The sequence below is a fragment of the Podarcis cretensis genome (assembly GCF_951804945.1).
Source record: "Podarcis cretensis genome assembly, chromosome: 2".
Lineage (NCBI taxonomy): Eukaryota > Metazoa > Chordata > Lepidosauria > Squamata > Lacertidae > Podarcis > Podarcis cretensis.
This window is the reverse complement of record NC_137171.1, coordinates 105651993-105679121: the sequence shown is the minus strand read 5'-3', so window position 1 is coordinate 105679121 and position 27129 is coordinate 105651993. Positions and strand designations below refer to the sequence as shown.

Below are 27129 nucleotides of genomic sequence, written 5' to 3'. Positions count from 1 at the left end.
AACAGAATTCAGATTAGTACAGCTGGGGGCAACTGAGGGTTTGTTCTAAGCTGGATGTCTAAAACAGAAATGTAAGCTCAGATGGGAAAGCAGAGAGCAAAAGTTTCTTGCAAAAATCAAAATCCATTTCAGGACAGGAAAAACAAAATGGTTTTCATTAATAATGGCCACAGAATAATCTTTTTTAAAAAAGTGGGGGTGGGGTGGGGGGTGGAGGTTCCTGTAGTTGTATGAACAAGAATAGCCATGCAATACTACTATCCTGCTTTTTTTTTGCTTTTTTTTTTTTTTTTGCTTTAAAAAGCAGAGGCACCACCTTACCAACAAAGGTTTGTATAGTTAAAGCCATGGTTTTCCCAGTAGTGATGTATGGAAGTGAGAGCTGGACCATAAAGAAAGCTGATCGCCAAAGAATGGATGCTTTTGAATTATGGTGCTGGAGGAGACTCTTGAGAGTCCCATGGACTGCAAGAAGATCAAACGTATCCATTCTTAAGGAAATCAGCCCTGAGTGCTCACTGGAAGGACTGATCGTGAAGCTGAGGCTGCAATACTTTGGCCACCTCATGAGAAGAGAAGACTCCCTGGAAAAGACCCTGATGCTGGGAAAGATGGAGGGCACAAGGAGAAGGGGACAACAGAAGACGAGATGGTTGGACAGTGTTCTTGAAGCTACAAACATGAGTCTGACCTAACTGCGGGAGGCAGCGGAAGACAGGAGTGCCTGGCGTGCTCTGGTCCATGGGGTCACGAAGAGTCGGACACGACTAAACGACTAAACAACAACAACTACTACTATCCTACTATGACCAACTGAAAGAATACCTGACCAACCCCATTCTAAAAAACACACCCTTCCAACTGTCTTAAGACCAGCTGATTGTGATCCTTGATGTAACTGACTCACCAGCCCTAAACAACAGATTGTGTTACCCTATGCTTGGATCTCTATTTTAAAAGGCACGATCTAGACCAGGGGTTGTCAACCTGGTCCCTACCGCCCACTAGTGGGCGTTTCAGGATTCTAGGTGGGCGGTAGGGGGTTCTACGGCACAAGCTGAATCCTCCTTCCATCGAGCACTGGTGGGCAGTAAGGAATTTTTACCATCAAGAAAGATGCATTAGCGGGCGGTAGGTATAAAAAGGTTGACTACCCCTGATCTAGACACAAAGAAATGTTTCAGTTAAACACGTTGCAAGCTTTGTATGAGAAATCGGGTTAGCAAAAATGAACTCCACAGTGCCATCTGATGTTAGTATTAGAATGCATAAACACATATAAAGCGCTTTTTCTTTGCCAATGTAGCTGAGTCCAAAGAAGCGTTGCCATTCCTGCTTTTCCCTTTCAGAGTCTTTAATAGTTAATATAGGCAGGCAAACTCAGCCCTCCAGATGTTTAGGGACTACAGCTCCCATCATCCCTGACCACTGGTCCTGTTAGCTAGGGATGATGGGAGTTGTAGTCCCAAAACAGCTGGAGGGCCGAGTTTGCCTATGCCTGAGTTAATAGATATGCAGCTGTGGGTTTTGTGTTTTAAAGAAGCCTGTTTAACTGGGTTCAATGATTAAAAAAATTCTTTAAGGGCTTTGGTTGTATTTTCATTCTATGTTTAAATTCCTCTGAGAACTTTGCTGGACTGGGTGTATATAAACGTCATGAATTTACTTCCTGGTAAGCATAATTGGGGCTGTGGCCTTGGGTACAAGTCTCTTTAAAGCAGTGCTGGGAAAACCTCAGGCCAACCCATTTACAAATTTTGGGCAACCTCTGTGGTATGGCAGCCCAATCAGATTATTTTGGACTCACCACATCCACCTTACATGGGCCTGATATCATATATGACATTGGACACAGGAAAGTTCAAGCTATACCTAAAGGAAGAAGAACTCAATGTGCTCCTCATTCTGACTTTGCAGCCAAAAGTTGACACTTCTTGAATTTTACAGTGTTTCACGCAGAGACACAAAGGTGGAGAATTCAAGAACTGCTGACTTTTGTCTGCAGATGAAGAAGCAGGAGTCTATACAGTGCACTTCTGATTCTTCCTTTGCATCCCTGGTTTGAATACTTCCTTTCAGGCATGGCTAGAAGTCAAATCTGGGATGCAAAGAAAACTTCCTTTGCAACCATGGCTTGATCTTTGAATCACCTGTTGTCATATCACAGTTTGCCTGCTGAAATGAAATGCTGAAGAGCCATTGTCACTCAATTTAGACAGCACTGAACAGGATGGACCAATGGTCTCACTCAACAGAAGGCAGCTTCTTATGTTCATATCACAAATGTTTTTGTTACAGGTAGGTAGCCGTGTTGGTCTACGGTAGTCAAAACAAAATAAAATCACTACAGTGGTACCTCTGGTTAAGAACTTATTTCGTTCTGGAGGTCCATTCTTAACCTGAAACTGTTTTTAACCTGAAGTACCACTTTAGCTAATGGGGACTCCCGCTGATGCCGCGCCGCCGTTGTGCGATTTCTGTTCTCATCCTGAAGCAAAGTTCTTAACTTGAGGTACTATTTCTCAGTTAGCGGAGTCTGTAACCTGAAGCGTTTGTAACCTGAGGTACCGCTGTATATATAAGGGTCTGGTGACTTCTGTTTCAGTGTATCTGAAGAAGTGTGCATGCACACAAAAGCTCATACTAATAACAAACTTAATTGGTCTCCAAGGTGCTATTGTAAGGATTTTTTTATATTTTGTCTCCAAAAGTTTTTGATTGCCTTAATTCACACCAAAAATCTTCTTTCAAGAGCACTCAATAGAACAAGCCCAATGTCTTAAGTTTAACATAGCCTCAAGCAGTTTCTCCAACATTTGCCTGCTGTTTACCCATATATTTTTGCTTTCAGTTTTAAAGCCTAGTTTAATGTTTCGATTTTAAATATGTGATAATTAGCCTACAGAATAAATCTCTAAATAAATACAAAGTGGTAAGAGTCAGAATGACTCTACAGTTCACTGCAAAATCAAGGGAAATGGTAATTCAAATTTAAGCTGTTAACACAAAGATTGCAACAGTCTTAGTAATTAACAATTCTCAAATTAAGCCTGAGCACTTTGTTGTAACCCTGCCAACAAACAATTCAAAATTCCATTTCTCATTAAAGATGCATTAAATATTTAGAGATCTGAAAATTTTACAGCAGAAATTTAAAATTAATTGAACCCCATAAGCATTAATGCAGTAGCACACTTTAAAGCGCCTCATTTCTCATATAGACAGTGTTTGGAAAGTTAATTTGCGATTACAAAATACTATCCAATAAATATTGGAATGTTCACTTTAACCAGAACATCACATGACAACCAAATCACATAGCTGAAAATGGCAAATCCCAATCCAAGATACAGTTCAAATGGCAGAAAGCTTTATAGGCAGTGCCTAAATTTCACAATGGTAGGTGTCTATCTCGTTTCAGCTGGTAATGGATTCCAGGGAGATGGAGCTGCAACCCTAAAAGCCTGGTTCCCATGAGAAATTAAGTGCACCTCTGTGGCAAATGGTACAGTATCAGTGCCCCATCTAAGCAGCACAGTTGCTGGGCAGTGAGATATTTTGAGACAGTCTCTTAGATGTCTTAGCAGGCCAAGCTGGCAAATGAAGCTCCTAGTTACTGGGGCCACCTGTGCCTCAAGTGACAAAGACTGGACCTGGAGCACCCTCAAACTATGTAACTGTAAATTTAGAGGGAATGCAACCCTCTCCAGAATAAGCAGCTGACCTATCTCCTGGACCTGAGGATCACTCCCCACAGGGCCTTCCTCTTGACAGGTTTAAACTCAGCTTATTATCTTAAAGGAAGATAGCGGACAGCATCTAAAATACTCTCAGAGACCTCTCATTAAAATTCTGAGAATTTGAGTCTGATTTCCAACCGTCTATACTTTACTCAGACTTGATCACTCTGCTCTATATGAAGACTACTAACATGCATATGAAACTGGTTAACCAACAGGTTATTTCACTTGCTCCAAACCCTAAGCATGCCATTCTGTGCATGAATCCCATGCATAAAAGGGCTTTCCCATATGCCTCAAAGAATGAGTTAGATCCCTAATAGCAAGATACCAAACATGTTCAAGGAAAAATTATTCTAATCAACCTAATTCCATGAAAATGAAATGCGCATGTGGTAGCTTCACCATACCAGCTCAGAGTACATTTCATCTGTGCTGAAAAAGCTGCTTATTCTTTCCCTGTGCTGAAAATAAATTTGTACCCATTTTGACATAAAGGTCCATGTAAACTCGTCAAAAGAAATAAAAGCTACCTCTAACATTTGCTTCTAACATATTTCATCTGAAGTAAACATAAACAAAACAAACGAATAGGCAATAAACAACATGCAGTGCCTAGGGGCCGACTTGTAATGTCATCATGAAAGAAATGGGGGCAGATCCTTCTTGTCTGAGAGAATAGCAGAGCTATTAGGCCGCATTCTGGACATTCTTAAAATAATCATTCCTTTGTTTGCAAAATATAGCCATTTTAAAATCATTGATGGCTCATTTTCTAGATCTTTAGAAAACACACACAGCGGAAGAGAGAGAGCAAAAAGGAGCAGTAGAAACCGTAAACACATGCTGCCAAACATTTTAAATGAACATTTTAAATACAGACAAATGACATATTTATTGAATACTATTTCCTTATGAAGTTATGCTGTAACTCATTGCTACAACCCCATTTGTAATTGTGACTACCACCAAAAATATTTACTTGCACAATAATAAGCTGTGATATGACTAGCAGATATACTACTTTCTTAGTTCCCAGAATTCTCAGCTCACTAAATAAAAACTGTACTATTAATGCTCAAAATGTACCTCCTTTTATTTAGGACATATCTTTGTACATGTTTTCGCAGCTGCTGCCAGCACATAGTTTTTAAGAGCTCATCCACTTGCAATACATGCTGCCCTCACTCTGCTTCCAAACCCCAGCGCGTTCTCTCTCTCTCTCTCTCTCTCCCTCTCCCTCTGTACGTGTGTCTGATTGCCTCACATGTGATGAATTTAAGAGCAAAGGAAAGTTCATCTGTTCTTACTCAGAAACTATGTTCTGGGGTTTCTTTGTTTTTAAAGGCACAATGTAAGATACAGAAGACTAGCAAGGTTTGACATCAGTATCTGAAATGAATTCTATGCCCTGACTTTGTTGAAGCCAGTCTACTGTGACCTTACAGTGTCAGCCTGAACGATGGAGATCCAAATTAAAATCATCAGACTGCCCTGACATTCACTACCTCTCACCCTAACCTACCACACAGGGTTGCTGTGAGGAAAAAATGGTGGAAGAGAAGAATCTGGTGCTGGGCACTTTGGAGGAAATATGAAAAGGTAATACATAAAATGCTGGTGAAAGAAAGCAGTGTCTCTCCTCACAGTGAAAAATGGCAATAACCCAGAAACACAGGTGTTTTCCTTGAGGGAAGTGGTCTAGTATAATTGTACCATGCATTTGTTGCACAATAAACAGAGGCAGAGAAAGCCATCAGCGAAGATAGATATATGGCAAGCCTTTCATACAAATCAAGCCACAATATAATAGTTGAAATTATGTGAGGAAAGGTCAATAGAGCTTAACAGAATGCCTTGGTAACTCGTGATAAGAATCTTATCTGATAGCTCAGTTGGTAGAGCATGAGACTCTTAATCCCAGGGTTATGGGTTCGAGTCCAATATTGGGCAAAGGATTCCTGCATTGCAGGGGGTTGGGCTAGATGACCCTCGTGGTAATTTCCAACTCTATAATTATATGAAATATTTCCCCCTATAAAGGAATTTAATAAGAATTAATTAAGCCTAGAAACATGGAAAATACAGGATTACAGCTCATTTTACAGAATTCACAGAAACAATTCAAAGACCCTCTTCAATGTGTGCCCGTATTTGTCAGTTAGTCATCATCTTTAGAGGGCCTATATGATGACAACTGGCCAGCCAACTCTGCTAAACTTACCAACAGGGAAGGAAGGCATTTGGTTCCTTAGAAAGGAAGCACTTTGTACAGGGAAGCATTTGACTTCACAAGGAAGAGGCTTTCCATTTTCTGAGTTCACGTGACACATGTATGCCTGATATATTTATTTATTGCAGCTTTATCCTGCCTTTTCTCCAAAGAATTTAGAGTGGGGTACATGTTCTTCCTACTGCCATTTTATTCTTTTAACTACCGGTACATTGTGAAGTATGTCATGCTGAAAGTGAACCAGTCTGCTTAATAACCAAGTGAGGGCTTGAATTCATTTCTCCCCCATCTATGCATCACACTCTATTCTTTGCAGCATTCTGGCTTAAAGCAGCAGAAGGCCTAGGGGAAAATGATTAAAATATCAAGAGCAAAAGTAATTTTGACTAAGTGGCTCTAGCTGAAAAAGAAATTTCCCTCTAACTTTGGAAGAACCTAGCTTAAGACACAACTGGCCAAATTTTATATTTGTAGCACACTACTGGTTAAAAATCAAAGCCTAATCACATTTTATGATACTGTATTACATCTATATTTAATACATTTGTACTTACGAGCTTGCCTGGTTTCCTTAGGAAGTTGCATCTTGTTTGTTTGACTGCTTCCTTCAAGAACAAAGACAAAGCCTTTCACTTGCTTATCGAACTCCTATCAAACCAACAAAGAAGATATTATACTTGGGGTGGCCAAAACAATTGTCCAAAAACACCAATTTACTACAAATGCAAAGATTTTTATTGGTTGTGAAGCCTATCACGAGCAAAAGGCAGTACAATTGGCTGTCAATGCTGGGATGGGTAACCCTTTTTTAACTCAAAGGCTACACCTGCTATTGCCAAACCCTCTGAGGATGATGTGCTGCACTCATTCTCTCGATTGCGAAAAAAAAGAAATCGCTTTCACCATCAAACGGTTGGAAATCTTGGAGTCATATATGAGATTAGGGACTGCTATCAGGACTCGGTAGTTATTTTGTTTTGTGAGCCACCCCTGGAAGCTGAAAGTTGGGATACTGTGTTGGGTCAGATTGTTATTATTAAAGTTTGACATTTCATTATGTTTTTATGTGTGTTGGAAGCCACCCAGAGTGGCTGGGGCAACCCAGTCAGATAGGCAGGGTATAAATAAAATTGTTGCTGCTATTTTGTTAGTTCCCTCCTTCTCTGCCTTTGTGAAAGAAACCCAACATACAGAATTTAAGCCGGTGAACCTTTCCTCATCACTATTTTCACGCCAGGAAAAGACTGGACTAGACCAGCAGTAATAAAAAAAAGCTATTCTAAGCCTGCTGCCATTAGAATTTTTTAGCTGTACGAAGTGCTAACTTCCGTGGTCATTTATTTTTGTCACAGTAAAAGAAGTGAAAGTGACAACTCTTCCACAGTCAGGTCAAAGCCCTTATTACTTTCTAATGTTAAGTTTCATGTACATTTTCTGTAGTTTATATACCAAGGTCTTATCATTCCTGCATGAGATATACCTTCCCAATTACCGAAGGACTGCCAGAAACCTTCCATTTCATTCCAGGGTTCTTGCCTTGAGCACTGAAGATTTCAACAAATGGGCCACCCTGTAAGAAAAGCAAACAATGACCTGTCCAGTGTGGTATCACTTGTGCTTTCTTTCACTCCATTGCTCAATAATTTAATCATAAGGGTATCCATTTGAAACCAATTCCTGATATAAATACCAAGAGTAATAAGAGTGATTCACCCAGATGTCCAGGTGGCAGTGGTGATTAGAAGTGCTTTTTATCTGCTAATGCTGGTGCACCAGCTGCCCCCCTTATGGGAGAAGATGTACTTTTGCTGATGACACCAAATTATCCAGGGTGACAACAAGGGATTGCAAGGAGCTCCAAAAGAGTACAGTGGTACCTCTGGTTACGAACTTAATTCATTCCGGAGGTCCATTCTTAACCTGAAGCTGTTCTTAACCTGAGGTACCACTTTAACTAATGGGGCCTCCTGCTGCCACCAGCGCCTGATTTCTGTTCTCATCCTGAAGTAAAGTTCTTAACCCAAGGTACTATTTCTGGGTTAGCAGAGTCTGTAACCTGAGGTATTTGTAACCCAAGGTGTTTGTAACCCGAGGTACCACTGTATCTACAAACTGGGTGAATAAGCAGTAAAATGGGTAATGCTGCTCAGCTTGAACAAGTATAATGTGGTGCACATTGAGGAAAAATCCTCAATTCAAATATGAACAAATGGGGTCTGATTTGGTGGTGACTGACCAAGTAAGTAGTCTTGTTTTTAACTGTTTTTACACTTTTCTTGTTTTCTTTTCCTGCTTTGTTTTAATATATATTTTATTGTTGTATAATTATGGTAAAGAGCTGGTAATAAATAAACTTTTGGCTCATTTTAGTCTGGAACAAGAACGTATAAAATTGTGCATTCTGTGAGGAATATGAGCAGTTTTATTCCCCCTTTCATAATACTAAAAACTAAGGTTATCCAATTAAATTGAATTAGGAAAGATTCAAGACAGACAAAAGGAGTGTGTGTGTGTGTGTGTGTGATATACCACTTCATTGTAACAAAACTTCCTAGCAGTTTACAAAAATATAAAATAAAATATTAACATTCTGTATTAAAAAGTTAAAAACAAGTACTGTATTTTTTGCCCTATAGGACGCACTTTTCCCCCTCCAAAAACGAAGGGGAAATCTGTGTGCGTCCTATGGGGCGAATATAGGCTTTCGCTAAAGCTTGGAGAGCGAGAGGGGTCGGTGCGCTCCGACCCCTCTCGCTCTCCAGGCTTCAGGAAGCTATCAGCAAGCCTGGGGAGCCCACGGGAGTTCCCGTAGGGCTCCCTAGGCTGCGGATAGCAGCCTGTCGCCCGGCGCGAGGGGCGCTCTGAAGCAGACATCGCACCGGGCAGACATCCGCAGCGTCGGGAGCCCTGCGGGAGTTCCCACAGGGCTCCCCATGCTGCGGATAGCAGCCTGCCGCCCGGCGCGAGAGGCGCCCTTAAGCAGAGCGCCCCTCGCGCCGGACAGACATCCGCAGCGTCGGGAGCCCTGCGGGAATTCCCGCGGGGTTCCCCACGCTGCGGATAGCAGCCTGCCGCCTGGCGCGGAAGGCGCCCTTAAGCAGAGTGCCCCTCGCGCCGGGCAGACATCCGGAGTGTCGGGAGCCCTGCGGGAGTTCCCGTAGGGCTACCCACGCTGCAGATAGCAGCCTGCCGCCTGGCGCGCAGGCCGCCCTTAAGCAGAGTGCCCCGCGCGCCGGGCGGACATCGGCCAGCCCCACAAGCTCCCGACAGCTGGGAGGCGCAGCGCCGCCATACCACTGTTCCCTGACCTGGTTTTTTCCTTTATTTCCCCCCCAAAAAAGCTAGGTGCATCCTATGGGACGGAGCGTCCTATGGGACAAAAATACGGTATGTAAAAACATTGCAAATAATGTTTTAAAACACTCAAAAAAACCTCTGGAATTCACGGCCATGCGATTGCCACCCAACTTGAATGGCTTTAAAAGGGATTAGACAAATTAATGGTATGCTTCTGAACATCTGTTGTCAAGCAAAACAAGTGGGGAGACTCCTATTGCTCTCAAATTCTGCTTGTGGGCTGGAGCAGGATCTTAGCTAGAAGAAGCAGAGTTCATTAAGGGAAAATGTGCTTCAAATGCACTTTAAAGGAATAATTGTATATATAGCTTTATGGGCTGGGAATGATTAGAAACTGACTAACTATCAAAGCCAGAAAAGGTTTGTGGACTCCTGGTCAAGTCTTCAAAGAAGATCTAGACTGTTATAAAACAGAAATGAACATCAATCACTGAGCTTAAAAAAAAGCTCAGACTAAAAGCTCAAACTAACGTTTTCAATATTTTGCTCTTTTTTTAGGTTTGTTTATAGGTTTGTGTAAACGTTAACGAATAAACATTTCTGTTTTACCTGATATTCATTTTTGAACATCCTGACAGCAATTTCACAGCTGGAACAATTATTTCAATACACCAGTGAGCAATGGGATGCTTCTAGAAGTCACTAGAAATAAAGAAAAAACATTACATGAAATTCCACAAAAGCTTTACTAAAATAGCAAACAGTACTGTGTTTGAAATACTGCCTAGCACTAGTTAGTATCCCATAATATCTGAAGCAAAAGAAGTGTGTTTTACTCTGGAGCACCTTCTTGGTTCTGGCTGTGCTTACTAGCTAGTTCAGCTTTCTCTGTTTACAGGACAAATATCCAACCTTAGACATCAATCAATCAATCAATCAATCAATCAATCCTGACAAATATTCAAGCAATTGTAGTGCAACATCCTCACATAAATATGCCAGCATCTTTTTCCACTGAGGATCATGGGGTCTGTAGTTCAATGGTCTATCTTGGGGATAGGGTAGTAGCAGGCTACTGAAGACATCTGTATTGGGTAGTTCTTAATGTTTGATGTTTGATTATGTTTTTATATGTACTGGAAGCCACCTAAAGCGGCTGGGGAAACTCAGCCAGATGGGCAGGGTATAAATAATAAAATTATTATTATTATTATGAGGTGGCAGAGGAAGGAACTTGACCCTTCAGGGTATTAGAACGGTAGTCTTCAACTTTTTCTGAAGTAGAACCCATCTTGAACCCAAAAATGCTCTTGGGGATCTATATCTTACTTTTTAACCATATATTTCTATGGTAGTATGACTTTTGTTGCAGCGCACCTTGGATCAGACCACAACACTTTACTGGGCTCCAGTACACCAACTGCAGACCAATGAATGAGAATGAAACTATCAAAAGGCCCAATTCCTTTTGCTGCCCAGTAGGGCAAGCTTGTGCTGCCCATATCTTATAGAGCTCAAAAGATCAAACTGATGGTGATGCTTCTTGCACATTTATCAAAAACTTCTCTCTTGCTGTTTTCTATGAGCAACTTCAGCTGGAGCATCTGCACTTGAGTCAAGGAAGTACCTTGGAATTTAGGAGTACTGGGATTTAGCCTATTCACATGAAAGGCTACAGCTTGGTCCTGATTATTAAATGCCTTGCCCATCACTTGATAAGTGTGACTTGGAGTGATGACCTGCACGAATGAATGAATCATCACTGAACACTGCAGAATGAACACTGCAGAAAGAATAACCTGACATTTACTTCAAATGCAAGGCCTTTCAATAGAAATGGCTCCAACATCTAGTTATCAGTTGTTAAGTATCCAAGTCATCAAGTGTAGAGAAATCAAGCAATATACATGAATGTGAAAATCAGGCCTTAGCATGGCTTCTCTACAGCACTGGTAGTTACTTTGATAGAACAATTTTCCATAAAATGGTGTCTGTACCATTTTCTTCCTTTTAACATTAACTATTTTGTGATACTTTCTGAAATAAAAGTCTACCATACCTTAGAAATTAACAATGACCACCTCTTTAGCTAGTGCATTAAAAATACTCGCTATTACATTTGGGAGATAAAACTGAGCTTTAAAAAGAAAAATATCTCAAAGCAGTCATGCTATGATCATAATCTAGTGTACATATTTTTATGTTACTGATTCAACAGTGTCTATTACCGGGACTTTGATGTACACTTCATCACATCTGCTACCCAAGGCAGATATCAGTTTTCTAAAAGTTTAAGACATTTATATAAAAAGCAAATGTATTATCTAGTAATTACTTTAAATTGCTTTACTAAATTGACAGCATGAATTAAATTGTAACATGTGGTTAAACAGCACTGCAAAATTTCTTTGGTCTTTAAATAAAAGTCTGGTAGTGCCTTACATTTAAAATAAGGCATTCTTATTAGTAAAGGAAAGCAAACATATCTCTGTGTCAACACTGCAGCTTTTACTTGTACATATTTTTCTTTGACGATCACACTTCTTGGTGGAAAAAAATCCTCCCGTATGCTCCAGCCATAAAGATGCTTTCACAACTGCCACTAGCCAACAATTTTAGTCTGGGATGCACTGCTTGTGAATGTTGTCAACATGGAAGCTATTGCAAGCAAGAAGGCCTACTTTAGAAAATGGAAGCCTTGTCCTGATGAAGAAAGCAAAACAAAATATGAAGTTTGGTAAAAGAAATTCAGACAGTAAAAAGGTAAAGGACCCCTGGTTAGGTCCGGTCAAAGGTAACTATGGGGTGTGATGCTCATCCTGCTTTTCAGGCCAAGGGAGCAAGCGTTGGTCCACAGACAGCTTTCAGAGTCATGTGGCCAGCATGACTAAACCATTTATTATTTATTTATTATTTATATACCGCCATATATACGGGACACCATGATGGAAGCCAGAGTGCACAGAAACGCTGTTTACCTTCCCGCCGCAGCGGTACCTATTTATCTACTTGCACTGGTATACTTTCAAACTGCTAGGTTGGCAGAAGCTGGGACAGAGCAACAGGAGCTCACCCCATCATGCAGATTCGAACCACCAACCTTCTGATCAGCAAGCTCAAGAGACTCAGCGGTTTAGATCACAGTGCCACCCGCATCCCCTGCAAGCAGACAATAAGAGATGGAGTGTGTGTGAAAAATTCAAAGAGCACATTGCTAAAATATAAAGGTCCACAACAAAAAAATTAAATACACCAGTAGCAGGAGACCAGTTAGGATGGTGGTTGGATTTACAGATGACAAAGGAGTCAAGGGTGTGCTAAAGGAGGAAAATAAGATTGCAGAGAAGCTGAATTATTTGCAGCCGTCTTCACAGTGGAAGCTGTAGGGAAGATCCTTGTTCCTGAACTAACTTTCACTGGAAGGGAGTGTGAAGAACAGAGGCAAATAGTGGTAAGAGACGTTCTAGGCCTTATTGTCAAATTAAAAAATGACAAATCACCAGGGGTAAATGACATCTATCCACGAGTTTCTAAAGAACTTCCAAGTGAAATTGCTAATCTACAAAACTATGTGACTTTCCCCTAGTATCAGCATTCATGCCTGAGTGCCCATTGTAACACCAATTTTAAACACAGAATTCAGGAAATTACAGGTTATGCAGTTGGAGGGCTTTAAAAGAGGATAAGACAAACTAATGGAGAACAGCCATGGAGCTATTCATAGCCCTATGTTGTACCTCAACTGTTGGAGGCAGAATGCCTTTGAATGCCAGTGCTGGGAATCACAAGTGGGGAAGGAACTGTAGTGCTCAGGTCCTGCTTGTTGGCTTCCCATAGACATATGGCTAACCACTGTGAATAGGGTACTGGACTGGATGGGCATCTGTCTTGATCCATGTGTGCTCTTATTACAGTGGTACCTCGGGTTACATATGCTTCAGATTACAGACTCTGCTAACCCAGAAATAGTACCTCGGGTTAAGAACTTTGCTTCAGGATGAGAACAGAAATCGTTCTCCGGTGGCGCGGCAGTAGCAGCAGGCCCCATTAGCTAAAGTGGTGCTTCAGGTTAAGAACAGTTTCAGGTTAAGAATGGACCTCCAGAATGAATTAAGTACTTAACCCAAGGTACCACTGTATTTATATATGCATTCTAGTAATAGAGTTTTTGTATTCATTTTTCAACTGCAAATAAATACTTTATGTGGAGCTAACAATAATAATGTAAGACTCGCTACAGCAACTCAAATAGCTCCAATAGTGCATACTAACTGTCTCTATTACGAAACCCAATGTTGTATAGGCGTGGGTATTAGGATAGTGTTGCAAGCAGATGAGCAAATATTGAACAGCTACTAGCCTTTCCTAAAGTGTAACTGTCCTAAAGAGTAATAGTAGTTCCTATCTCATCTAGGCAGCCAGAATGCCATGCATCAGAAGGATGAGCAATTTCAGCTTCTTCAAAGTTTGTATCATGAACATGGCAAACAGAACATCTAAATCCTCGACCAGATCCCATTCCAAAATTATGCATGCAACACAAACCTGCAATGTATTAAAAACTGATAGGACATGCATTTAAATTGATGAACAGTGTCATGTGTTATTTTGTCTTTCTGAAGTTCTCTGTAAAGATTATTACTTTTACTTTGCTTTGATATTGAAACAATGATAGCCAATAAAGAACATTAATACACCCCTACTAAGACCATCTATTATGTTAGCTTGTATTTTGAGGTAATATATGGTATGTCATTTTGATAGACTTAGTTTTAAATATTCAATATGTAGAATTCATTTGTCTGAAAGATGCTATGACCCTTCATATGTGATAAACTGTTGCCTCTATTGTGTCTCAGCTTCACATAAATCAACACTGTTTTAAGGCCTATGATACTGAAATAATATCAATATATATGAATAAAACTGTGGCCAAGATCCCTGGGTGAGCCTTCTCAGGAAATGTGCAGTGACTTTAGGGACAGAGACCTTTTCTGTTAAATACTTGATTTTGGAAAAGTATGCTCCAGGGAGATGTTAGTAGTAGCGCATAAGTTGCATAAACTAAAGTTCAAGATGGAGTGGTTTCAGTAACCTGAAATTTACTATACATTCCTTAGCTTAAAACAAACAAACAAACAAACAAACAAACAAACAAACAAACCAGTAATCATTGTTTTCCAATCCACCATTAGTACTTTCACAAGTCAAAATGGATAATACTGGGCTTGATGCACAAATTGCTTGACTTAATGTAAGACAACTTCCAAAGCTGCTAATCACCATTCGCTGTGTTTCCAAAGTTCAGAGGTGAGCGTGAATCTTCTCTATAGCCCAAACAGCACCAAACATACACTAGAAGAAGGTATTAGCAGGCTTAGGAAAAGCCCAAGGTTTACAGAAGTACAGAAAATATTGAGTGTAGGTGGGCGCGAATCATAAGGGAGTAAAAACTCCAAGAACATCCTAATGAGGCCTGAGCATGCTCAGTAGTGATGGAATGCTGACTGCTATGAGCAGAGAGGGGAAAAGGGGAAACTGGGTAGGAGGAGTAATAAGAGTACCATGAAGGTAGTATCATGTGTCCTGATCCCCTGGCCAACAGTGTGCCTAGGCAAAGTTCCAAGTCCCGAAGCGAATCCATACGACAAAGTTCCAAGTCTAGAAGCCAATCCATGCAAGCCAAGTCCAAAGATCAGGAAATGCAGTCTGGGGGTCAGTAAGCCAAGTTCAGCAGTCGAAGTAGAAACCCGTGAAGGTCCAAGGAGAATTCCAGGCAAGGTCCTTCAACATGGGCAGCTGAGGAGCCACAGTACCTCAGCTCTGCTGCCTTCTTTTACTGTGCCTGCTGATTGCAGCACTTGGGCTTGATGAGGCATGTGACCTTGGCCCAGCTAAGGAATCACATGCCTCCTTCCCCACCTGGCCAGCTAGTGAACTAGGCTGCAGGCCCTGGCCTGCCTCTCCTTCCTTGAGTGCCCCACCTGCTGTTCCCAACGTCTTAGGACCCGCCATGTTTGTGGGGACCTCTCTGGCTTTGGCAAGCGGTCCTGCTGCTCGGCTTCCTGTGCACTAGCCCCTGCCCCCTCATGTCACCCTCTGAGTATTGTCTACAACAACCTCTCCTTCCCCATCCCCAGCTTGCTCGTGTGTGACCCACTCTCAGCTGCACCCCTCATCAGGATCCTCTTCCTCCTCCCCAAAATCCTGCCAGTTCATGACAGTACATCTGGCTGAATGCAACATCAAACAGAAGTACTATACAGTACACTGAAACATTTTGTTGTAGGCGCTAGTTGTTGACTGAATAAGAAAACTATGGTCTTATTATCAAATGAAAAGGCCTAATTTGATGGCCATAATAGTAGTAGCAAGACGTATGAGTGTTACTGAAGGATCTGGTCTTCAAACACATCTTTTAAACAACCCCTCATGGTTATCTGTATCTGCCCTCCCCACAAAAGTGACTAAACTTAAACGGAGATGTAAAGTTCTATCGGTCTTAACTAAATTACATTTTGAAGAAAGATGAGGAGGAATTAATTGATATGAATACAAACTGCGTAACATATTGTTGGCTGTCTACATAAAGGGGCAGAAAAACAGGCATTAGCAGTAAATAGTATGTGTTTGGCGGAACCAAACATGTGCAATAAGGATAAAAGCGGGGTCTGTGGTAAAAGTAATAAGAGATTCCTGGGAGTATTCTCTGTTTTTAGTGTTAGAAGCATTATGGAGCCAATAATCAAAATGTTTACATACAGATAGTTGGACTATGAATAATGTCTGGTGGTCTAAATTTCAGAAAATAAAAATGTCTTTCAGTGGGACATAGCTTTAAACACTGTTCCGTTAATCTGTCATTAACTATAGCGCTGCAGGTTCTGTATCCCCAGTTGGACTGATATGCTGTGCTAAAAGTACATGCTTTTAGGGCAGAAAAATAATAAGAATTTTGATCCATGGCTGAAAAATGAGAGAATGGCTACTTTATTGCATCCTATAAAGATGTCATAAGCTGCCAATTTATTTGAAAAATATGCTAAAGGCTGGAGGCATTAAAATTCAAGGTGACATAGACTTCATCAAAGCAAATCCCTGTGTTCTTTCTGGATCATAGGCCCTTTTTAGAAAAAGATGACTTTTCAAGAAATATTACTCATTTTAGTAGTCAAAGTAATTGAGGAAATACACTTACTTGGGAGTAAGCCCCAGTGGACACTATGGAACTTACTTCTGTGTAAGCATGCACAGAACTACATTGTTAATCAACATTAACTTAGTTGATTAATTGATCTGGCAGGCCTGTGAGTTGAAGGTAAACAAGTTTACCTTTTTTTGTGGTCCTCTGCTCCAATAAATAAGACAATGGCCTGCTTTGCACACAACAGTGAGCCAAAGTTAATCAGGCCTGTATTCCATATCTGTTCTTGGCTTTTTCTTGTGGTTTGTTTAGAGAGAAAGGGTCATGAGAACTAGTTTGCACATAACACCATGCCAGTGCTCTGGTTTGCTTCCTCCTGGCATGGCAAGGGAAGGGAAGGGGGAGCAGGCATGACTTCAGTAACATGCACCAGCATGTTTGCTAATTTCTGGTACTATAAACTATAGTCTGTTTGATTTACCATTATATGAGAGCCATGCCAATGAATGATGAGTTTTATTTAAGATGCAAGCAATTTTATGTTTCACTATCTCAAAAAAAAGAGACATTTACATTGAGATTCTGGTCATATGCACATTTGCTTAAATTTAATTGATTGTGTAGTTAAAAGTTAGGTGCTTTATTGACTAGAATTATTTCATCAGATGGCATCCCTAATTTTAATAGAACAAAATACAGTGGAATTATTATTCTGTTTATATAGTATTTTACCCTGCACTATGGAAATAAATTGGGAAATATGTATACTGCATAATTATGTTTAGAGCATTATAAATGCCCCCACTTAGTGTTAGTAGCATAAGTATTCCCATTTGCTATTACATAATATAAGCATAACACTAAAGACAAATTATTATTGCATTCCTGCTTTAGCTACCAATCCTCATACAGAAAATAAAGTCATGTGTTAGTCTTCTCTAGTAACTTACAGCAAATAACAAAAAATGTTACAAGCAAGCCTCTATGTAGGACAAAATAAATTTTAATGGAATCCTCTGTGCATTTGTATTTGAGGGAAAGTACTATTTCATTTGCACATTTACGTCACAGATCTATGATAAGAGTGAGCAAAGCCTCACACAACAATGAATTGACAGTTTTCTTTGCATTATTGACTGCTGCCTCTCTTAACAACTAATGTTTCTTGGGTCCACTATAACATCTTGTTTCATAAGGTATAATGTATCAATATATGTACATTATTTGTAAACTAATATGTATACAATAGCAAATGTATACTGGTTGGTTAAAGGCATAGAACAAGAACCACAGTCAGGGTACACAGGATAGGAATATATTCCTGGCTTGGCTTTCCTGTTAACCAAAAGTACCTGTCTTATTTTGATTAAGTCTCAGTCACATCCTGCTCACCATAGCCTCTAAACACTAATTTGGAGTTTCAACTGCCTCCCTAGCATCTGATGAAAAAGAAGCTAGGCACTGACACCACACTCCAAAACCGTGGACTAACTACCCCAGGCATTTTATGGAGATGCTAAATAGCATTGGTGACAAGATGGAATTCAGTGGTAACTCATAGGCCAGTACTCAAAGGAAGGAACAGTAGCTTCTCAACGTCACTTTCTAGAGCCAGTCCTCTAGATAGATCAGTGTCAGGAAAAAACAAGAAAAATTCAACATGGGAATTCAGAAGGATATCACAGCCGCTAGTATCAAAAGCTGATTAAGGGTTCTAAATAACAAACACTCACACCCAGTTGCTGATGTAGATCACACACCAGTGACCATAATATAAAATTATATATTTGCAAATCATGGCAGGACTCGACTTCACATCTGACTGTAATAACAGTAATGAGAAGAATATGAAGCAGGTGGCTTTCAAGACTATATGTATTTTGCTTCCTTGTATATTCAGTTCCTTGTTAACAGTAAAGAACATCAAAGGTAGAAGACGGCAGCAACTTCTTGAGGATCTATAAATCCACAAGTTCTCATATTTTAAACTGCAGTTGTACATTCATATCCAATAAAGCAATGACAACTTTACGCCACAGCGATAATACAGTAGATATGATGATGACAACTTTACAACACGTCACCAGGCCACAATGCAGAACAAAAGAATGTGTGGTGAAGTGACATTTTAATATTGTACCCCATTGCCTTTTCTCGTAATGTAGCCGCATGAAAACACCAGCTCAAAATGGGGTGGAAGAGAGGGGTCCCTCCATATCTGCAGTCATATTAGGTAATAACTAAGGCTGACATCGGGACGCAGGTGGCGCTGTGGGTAAAAGCCTCAGCGCCTAGGGCTTGCCGATCGAAAGGTCGGCGGTTCGAATCCCTGCGGCGGGGTGCGCTCCCATCGTTCGGTCCCAGCGCCTGCCAACCTAGCAGTTCGAAAGCACCCCTGGGTGCAAGTAGATAAATAGGGACCGCTTACTAGCGGGAAGGTAAACGGCATTTCCGTGTGCGGCTCTGGCTCTGGCTCTGGCCAGAGCAGCGATGTCACGCTGGCCACGTGACCCGGAAGTGTCTCTGGACAGCGCTGGCCCCCGGCCTCTTGAGTGAGATGGGCGCACCAACCCCAGAGTCTGGCAAGACTGGCCCGTACGGGCAGGGGTACCTTTACCTTTACCTTAAGGCTGACATCTTAAGTATACTTAACATGGAAGAAAGTTTACTGAAGTCAGTGGGACTGACTTCCATGTAAATGGATTTATGATCAGTGTGTAAGGCTGGCGAGTTACTTATGGCTTCTAGACAGAAGCCAGATATTGCGCCGTTAGGCACACCTTAATCCAATGAAATAAAATAAGGCCTGCAGGTACAATTCTATATGCACATAAGATGAGGCCAATGGTTCATATACTCCAGCATTCCAGTCTCACAGTGGAGGAAGCTCACAAGCAGGAGCTGAGCACAAGAGCTCTGTTCCCTCCTGAGATTTTAAGCAACTGGTACTCAGAAGCATACTGCTTACAACAGGCAAGCCATCAAGGTTAGCAGCCACTGATAGCCTTATTTGTCCAATCCACTTTTAAAGTACGGTAATCTAAATTGGTGGTCATCACTGCATCGTGTGAGAGTGATTTCCATAGTTTAACTATATATTGTATGAAGAAGTACTTTCTTCAGCCTGTCCTGAATCTTCCAACATTGAGCTTCATTGAATGCCCCAGAGTTCTAGTGTTTTGAGAGAGGGAGAAAACCATTTCTCTATCCACTTTCTCCACATGGTGCATAATTTTATACACCTCTAGCATGTATCATCTTACTCATCATTTCTCTAAACTGAAGCACTCCAAATGTTTTAACCTTTCCTCATAGGGGAGTTGCTCCATCCCCTTAATCATTTCGGTTGGCCCTTTCTATATAAGATTACTTCCACGGTATATGGATTGGGCTGGACTATAAAGCTGTAATCTTCTGCAAGCTTACATAGCTTTTGCTCCTATTCCTTTATTGCTCCTGCTCTTTAAAAAGTGGCTTGATATAAAGATATAAAGCAGGTGATGATGCTTATCACAACGGCATGAAGATTCACCAGCTGATTTTAGTAGATCAATGTGCTATTAAAAGACACAACAGCAGGGAGGATGAGAGCTTGGGGTTTTCTTTCTGATGAGTTAGGGATCATGCTTGGGAATAAGCCCTACTGAATTCAATTGGGACTCAATTCCAAGTAAGCTACATGGCTATAGCCCCATGTACCCTTGCTTGGAAGTCAGTGGGACTTAATTTCAAATAAACAAGTACTAGAACAAGGAATAAGGCTACAATTGTTTAAACAGTTAGGACTCTTGAACAGCCTAAATTAGTCACTGCTCCTGTATAGTCTACATCAGTAGCGTAGGAAGAGAGGGGTGGGGCTACATTGGGGCTGCAGAGCACCCGAGTCGCTATCCCTCCTGGGCACCGAAAAAGCAGTGTGGGGCGTGCCACAGGCCACCCACCCAGAAAGGACGCAATGGCTGGGGCATCCTGCAGGCCAGCACATGCCAGCCGTGTCCCTTCTGGGTACCCTCCCGGCGGCTGCTTTTCTGGCAGCACTGGTCCAGGAGGGGCGCATTTGCTTGCGTGGAGCACCCTGCCCACTTGGGATGCCATGCCCTCATGGCACAGCATGCATGTGCACCGCACCCCCCACACCAGATGTCAGCAGGGGTTGCTATGCCAGTAATCTACATTACTTTTTCTCCAAGACTACATGTGAGATGTCTGAAAAAACAACTATCTTAGTCTCACTGGCACAGGTTTTTTTTTGCCTTTTTCCTCTTATATGGACCCATGCCCCCAAATGCAATCACATGGAGGTTGTAGAATATGCTACTATAAGAACATGAAAGTGAGCAATGATAACCAGTGTCAATTTTTTTAAAGCAACAGCTAAGTTTAGATATGATTTGTACCACATGTCAAGGTCATATCCTCGCAGTCAGTGTGGACCAGTGAAAAGTAGCACATTCCTTCGTCCATCCCTACAACACCTTTCCAATAGTGGCTCCACACATGTGCAATTCCCCCCACCAACTCCACTTAGTGCCATCTCTTGAATGCTAAAACGTGTTTTTATTCAACCATCCTTTTTACAGTGGTACCTCGGGTTAAGAACTTAATTCGTTCTTGGAGGTCTGTTCGTAATCTGAAACTGTTCTTAACCTGAAGCACCACTTTAGTTAATGGGGCCTCCCTCTGCTGCCACACCGCCACTGCACAATTTCTGTTCTCATCCTGAAGCAAAGTTCTTAACCCGAGGTAATATTTCTGGGTTAGCGGAGTCTGTAACCTGAAGTGTATATAACCTGAAGCGTATGTAACCCGAGGTACCACTGTACTAATATGAGTACTACCCCCCCAATATAACTTTATCTTATATGGGGGTTTTTGGTCAGTTATTTGTTCCAGTGTTAAGCAGCCTTGCAAAGGCTGGCCCGAAAAGGTGGGTCAGAAATAAATGACGCCACCCCATTCAGTAAAGTGGCCTGAAGTAGAAACCCTATTTTGCATACAAGCATATATTGAAAGGAGGGGAAAGCAATTATTTACAACACCTTACTGGGCTTCCTGTTGCATTCTTTTTAGTCTTTTCTATTTTATCTGTGTATGGGTTTTTTTTATTTTCCTCTGTGTGTTTTATTTTTATCTGTTAGCCGCCTAGAGCCCCAGTCCAGGGAAAAGGTGGGATATAAATAAATATAAATACAATAATCTGCTTTTCCCCCCAGCCAGAACTCACTGGAACTCAGTTCCAGCACCTCTCAGGTGCCTCTCGCCATTGCCATTAAAAGAGAGAGCAAGTTCATGGTGAATTTGGGCACCTCTTTTTCTAGGAAAATAGCACTGATGATAATACTACTACTACTAATAATAGCAATAGTAATAGTAATGATAACAATAATTCCTAGAGGGTGATTTTATACTGCAGTGCTGTCATCATCAGCACACACTTACCTGGGAACAACCCCCTACTTGTACATACTGGTGGGTTGCTTAACAGGTGTGTAAGACTGACCTGCAATTGATTTTGCATAATCTTAAACAGGGTTGTCATTGTGCTAAAAAAAAACGTTGTGCTTCTGGCAGAAATGCAGCTGTAATAGAACAGGGTTTGTTCCTGCCACTGCAGCTCCAGCGAGGGGGACCTGCTAAAATGATTTAGCTGCCATACAGCTGCTAAAGGCGCAGTGTCTCTGCCAGGGGGCAACGAAAGGACGCCCAGCCCTTGTGTGCAGCCTAAGAAAAATGAACTTGATTGCAACTCAACCAAGAAGAGGTGGTTGTGCCATTCTAACCAAAACTCAAAAAAACAACAGCCCTCGAGCCTTGGAGCCAAGGGGTGGGTGGCAACGTCATCCTACGCCTGTCTATGCAGCAATAAGCCCCACAGAGTCCAGTGGGGTTTTACTCCTGAGGAAAAAGCGTGTTTAGGATGACATCCTGGCTGGAGAAGATGGGCGTGAGAAGGGGGCGCTTACCTGGGAGGCGGAGGAGGGGAGAAGAAGCAGGGGCGCCTGCCGGCTTTCCTCCGAGGCGGAGGCGGAACAGGGCTGCCGGTGGCGGTGGGGAGGGCATGCGGGCCTAGCAACCAGCTGCCCCAAACTAAGGCGAGGGAAAAGGGACTAACGGCGGCGCGGTTCCCGCCCGGCCAGGCGACCGCAACGGCTCAAAATGGCGGCGGGCGCGGGAGGAGCCTTGAGGCGGCGGGCGCAGGAGGAGGGACCCTCCGCGTCCTTCTCTCCCGCCTCGGGCGCTCCGCTCGAAAGGTGCCTAGGTCTTTCCTGAGCTTTGGGGCGCCGCTCTGCCCGCCGCCGCCGCCGCCGCCCTCAACATGGAGAGGGGGAGGGCGAGAATGGTTGAACGTATTTAGTTTTCTCTCCGTCGTGCCGAGAGATTTGCGCCCGCAGTCAGGCTCCCTGGCAGGCCGGCGCCTCGCGTTTGGGTTGCCATGGTGACCCGAGAGGCTTGGGAAGGGCGCTCCGCGAGGGTTCCAGGGCAGCCCTCCCTGTAAAGTGTATGCACTTGTTAAATACGTATATTTATATATAGGGGGCTCAGCACTGCTGAAAACCTTTCCCTCATCTGGCCTCAAGATACATACTGTACCCAGTGCTTTTTTTCTTTTAAAAAAAGTGTTTAGGGGTTCTCTCCTTTTCCCAATCATACAGTGGTACCTCGGGTTAAGAACTTTATTCGTTATGGAGGTCTGTTCTTAACCTGAAACTGTTCTTAACCTGAAGCACCACTTTAGCTAATGGGGCCTCCCGCTGCCGCTCCGTGGCCAGAGCTCGATTTCTGTTCTCATCCTGAAGCAAAGTACCTCTCATCCCGAGGTACTATTTCTGGGTTAGCGGAGTCTGTAACCTGAAGCGTATGTAACCCGAGGTACTGTATGTATATATGGGAGGCTTAAAAAGGTAAAGGGACCGCTGACCATTAGGTCCAGTCGTGACCGATTCTGGGGTTGTGGCGCTCATCTCACTTTACTGGCGGAGGGAGCCGGCGTACAGCTTCCGGGTCATGTGGCCAGCATGACTAAGCCGCTTCTGGCGAACCAGAGCAGCGCATAGAAACGCCGTTTACCTTCTCGCCGGAGCGGTGCCTATTTATCTACTTGCACTTTGATGTGCTTTCGAACTGCTAGGTGGGCAGGAGCAGGGACCAAGCAACGGGAGCTCACCCCGTTGCAGGAATTTGAACCGCCAACCTTCTGATCGGCAAGTCCTAGGCTCTGTGGTTTAACCCACAGCGCCACCCGCGTCCCTCTAAAAATTGTCTAGTAGCACCTTATAGACCAACCAAGTTTTTTTGGTATAAGCTTTTGTGTGTATGCACACAAAAGCTTATACCAAAACAAACTTATTGGTCTATAACAAGCATCCCCAAACTTGGCCCGGAAGTTGTTTTTGGGACTCCAATTCCCATCATCCCTGACCACTGGTCCTGTTAGCTAGGGATGATGGGAATTGTAGTCCCAAAACATCTGGAGTGACGAGTTTGGGGGTGCCTGGTCTATAAGATGCTCCTAGACAATTATTTTATTTTTTTCTTTTGACTGCATCAGACCAACACGGCTACCTACCGGAATCTGAGCACCTCTAGTTGGTGTATAAGAGGGTGGTTTCTTTTTCTCTTTTTTTAATATAATTTTATTAAGTTTTCTGTTTTACAATTTTAAAGACTCATTTTACATCCTTAAGATATCGATGACTTCCCTCCTTCTTGTTCCATGGTTCATTTTACATACCATAATTCCCTGCATTTTACAAAAAAACCTATACCATTCAGTATTCCATTACGGCATCCATCAAAAGTTGTTTATACTGTTGAATTTATCTTAATGCTGCCAGAGTTTTCAGCTGTACACAATTATTTCCCATATATTTAATAAAATTTCTCCAGTCTTCTTTAAAAGTATGTTCTTCTTGTTCTCTTCTATATGTTAAAGTCTGAGAGTTGTGCATATTCTGTCAAATTGCCATTCTTCTTTAGTTGGGACCTTGTTTGTTTTCCATCTTTGGGCTAACAAAACACGGGCAGCAGTAGTAGCATACATAAAAAACCTTTTTTAACACCTGGGAATTTCAGTTTCAGTTATCCCCAACAGAAAGGACTCTGAGTTTTTTTGGGAAAGTACTTTTAAACATCCCCCCCCCCCTGATTCATTATGGATCATTTCCCAATACTCTTCTACTCTTTTACAAGTCCTATAGGGATGGTTTCTGCCCAGCCCAGATAAAAGGGGGGAAAGGCCAGTGAGATGGATTGTGTGATAAAAGTTTGGCTAATGATTTCCTTTTTCTTCCATTCCTATGTCACTTCCACATACAAACAAGTTCACTTTCCTACTTGCACTTTCGTGCAGGAGCTAGGAGAGATGGAAATGGATTGATTTATTCTCATTTAATGTAGATAATGTATGGACCACATCCATTTACATGACACCTAAGGTGGTTTTACGTAGACAAAAACACCCCCTCTCCCCATGCAAGCTATTGACAAAGATAGTTATGAACCATAAAGTAGCAGGGTCTTTTTCTTCAGTTGCATGCCTTTTGGTGGGCTGTGGATTCTGCCCAACATTCAAGAGGGTTATTTTTCTTAATCCGGAAAATCGTTTGCGTCAAAAATTTAACATAGTGCACAAGAATGTGAACTTGTTTGTTTGTGGAAGTGACATAGGGATGGAAGAAAGTTTGCCAAGTGTTAAATTCGTTCTCTCAGCCTAACGTACCTCACAAGGTGGTCAGAATAAAATTGGGAATGAGATCATCTACCTGAGCTGCATGGAAGAAGGGTAAGGATTAAAAAGGTCATGAAGTGAAATGATGGCTATCCTAGAGTCAAGCAAAAGATGTGTATTCTTGTGCACATCACCTGAAGGTTCAAAGATCTATTGCTGATGTACAGGTGCATAGATAAGATGAACTGGTTGCCTCAGGCAATGGATGTTGTGGGGTGTGGGGTGTCAGTGGCACCACAGGTTAATTTTTTGGGTTTTGCCTTGGATTGTGGTCCAAATGTATTTAAATATGCCTCTTCAAAGCTGTGCTTTAAACATGTCCTGAACAGAGTTTTACATTTTGGTTTGTAACTGTCAATGCAATTACAATGTCTAAAAGGCACGCAATTTTAGGGATTATTCAGAAATAAAATATATAAAAGAAATATAATTTATAATGCCCATATGCCGGGCATATTATTGAGTACGGTCTACAGTTGTTTTCTAGAAGGTTATAATTATAACACTTCAGGATTGAGCCACAAATTTTGGACCATTTCAGGATTCTCTGAAATTTTGTATTATATCCAATTAGATCATGATTACTGAATAACTACAGTGCTACATATTAAAGTTCTGAAATATATCTGGTTCATTTACACGAGTAGTTTTGATCTGTAAAATTATGTCTCTGAACATGTCTGTTATCAAAGATCTATCAGCTAGAGAGCCTACATCAAACCCACTCTTTTATATATAAAAAATACAAATGGCTTTAGAGTTGGCATTTCTCTCTTGGGAAAGCTTTTTAAAAAAAATATATGGGAAGGCTTCTTTGGTATAGCATCACTTTCAATGATATGTGAATATTTTGTGATCACTTCTAAACTTTTTTGAAGTAATGAGGAAAAGGTCACAGGGAGGAAATTAGACCCAAATATTTTAAACGAGCTTAGAAAGTTATTTCCATAGAATGGCTATTTCTTCCCCCAAGGTGGCATGCAAGAAGCCCCAAGTACAATAAATACATGCATAAATAGAGGAGAGGAATGTGCACAGAACAGGTTTGCTAAAGCCTGTACAGCTTTTGCTAGCCATACGGAATCCACAATAAATACTGTAAATATTTTTTTTAAAAAAACCTGCTGGGTAGTAAGCTCAACATGTACTGAAGCAAAACCATGTGCAAATGAACAGGGTGAACAAATCCATCATGCAAGTACTGGCTATAAACAACATCATGCGCACATTTCACCAAAGGTCAGCGCACTGGACCAAAGCCAATAGATTAATGCAGAAGCAACAGAAATAATGAAATGCAGATTGGAGCAAATCAGGATGTCATCTGTAGAACTGAGGTCTGCATACCCAAAAATGCTGAGACAAGGGATGTCCACAAAGGAGGTGGGAGTGGGGGGCTGCACGTAAAGAAGAAAACACAGAGACTTCTTGCAATCTAATGCTTGCACAGTCAATATATTTAAAAGCCAACATAAAACGTTCCATTGACATTCAATTAAAATCCACTTGCACAAGTTAAATCCTGCCTTTCTCTACCTGCTGAACCCTATGCCCCCAATTTTATTTATTGTTGAGTGCTTTGTTTTGAAAATGTTATAACAACAAGAACAGTCCTGTTTACTAAAAGTGAATTCAAATCTCTGAGTACCAATCCTAATTTAGCCAAAGCAGCCACCATCCATAGACTAGAGAGGGATTTCAGCAGCCTCAGGGTTTACAGAACTACAAAAACATTTATGGGGGGGAAATGAGACAAAAAAAATTCACCAAATGAGGATTGGGCACGCTCCCTAGTCATAGAATGTTGGAGGGGAAGTGGAAAGGGGGTGGAATGAAATAGAATATCCTGGAAAAGGGCATGGCTGGTTGGCTGACTGGCTGAGACGCTGAGCAGAAGCATTTCACATGGCAATATTAGGTTGCAGGTCCTATTTAGAACCATCACTCTTATCATTAGAAGAGCAGAGCCAAGTTCAGACTTACCGTA

The 27129-nt window shown here is 41.7% G+C and overlaps 1 protein-coding gene across 6 annotated transcripts in view; it reads right to left on the bottom strand.

Moving 5' to 3' along the window:
• The window catches only part of CFAP20DC (CFAP20 domain containing), a 147128-nt gene extending 124286 nt beyond the window's left edge, over positions 1-22842 (bottom strand). For 2 of the 6 annotated variants that reach the window (XM_079961487.1, XM_079961488.1), the window contains exons 1-4: positions 22378-22842; positions 9880-9972; positions 7454-7543; positions 6528-6621 (exon numbers count right to left, since the gene is read on the bottom strand). In XM_079961487.1, the coding sequence (XP_079817613.1) occupies positions 6528-6621; positions 7454-7543; positions 9880-9900 (205 nt within the window). In that variant the 5' untranslated portion in view covers positions 9901-9972; positions 22378-22842. Of the gene's footprint in view, positions 1-6527; positions 6622-7453; positions 7544-9879; positions 9973-22377 lie in introns of those variants that run through there. The other 4 variants (XM_079961484.1, XM_079961483.1, XM_079961485.1 and 1 more) reach the window with 4 other exon arrangements.
• Positions 22843-27129: the final 4287 nt, after the last annotated feature.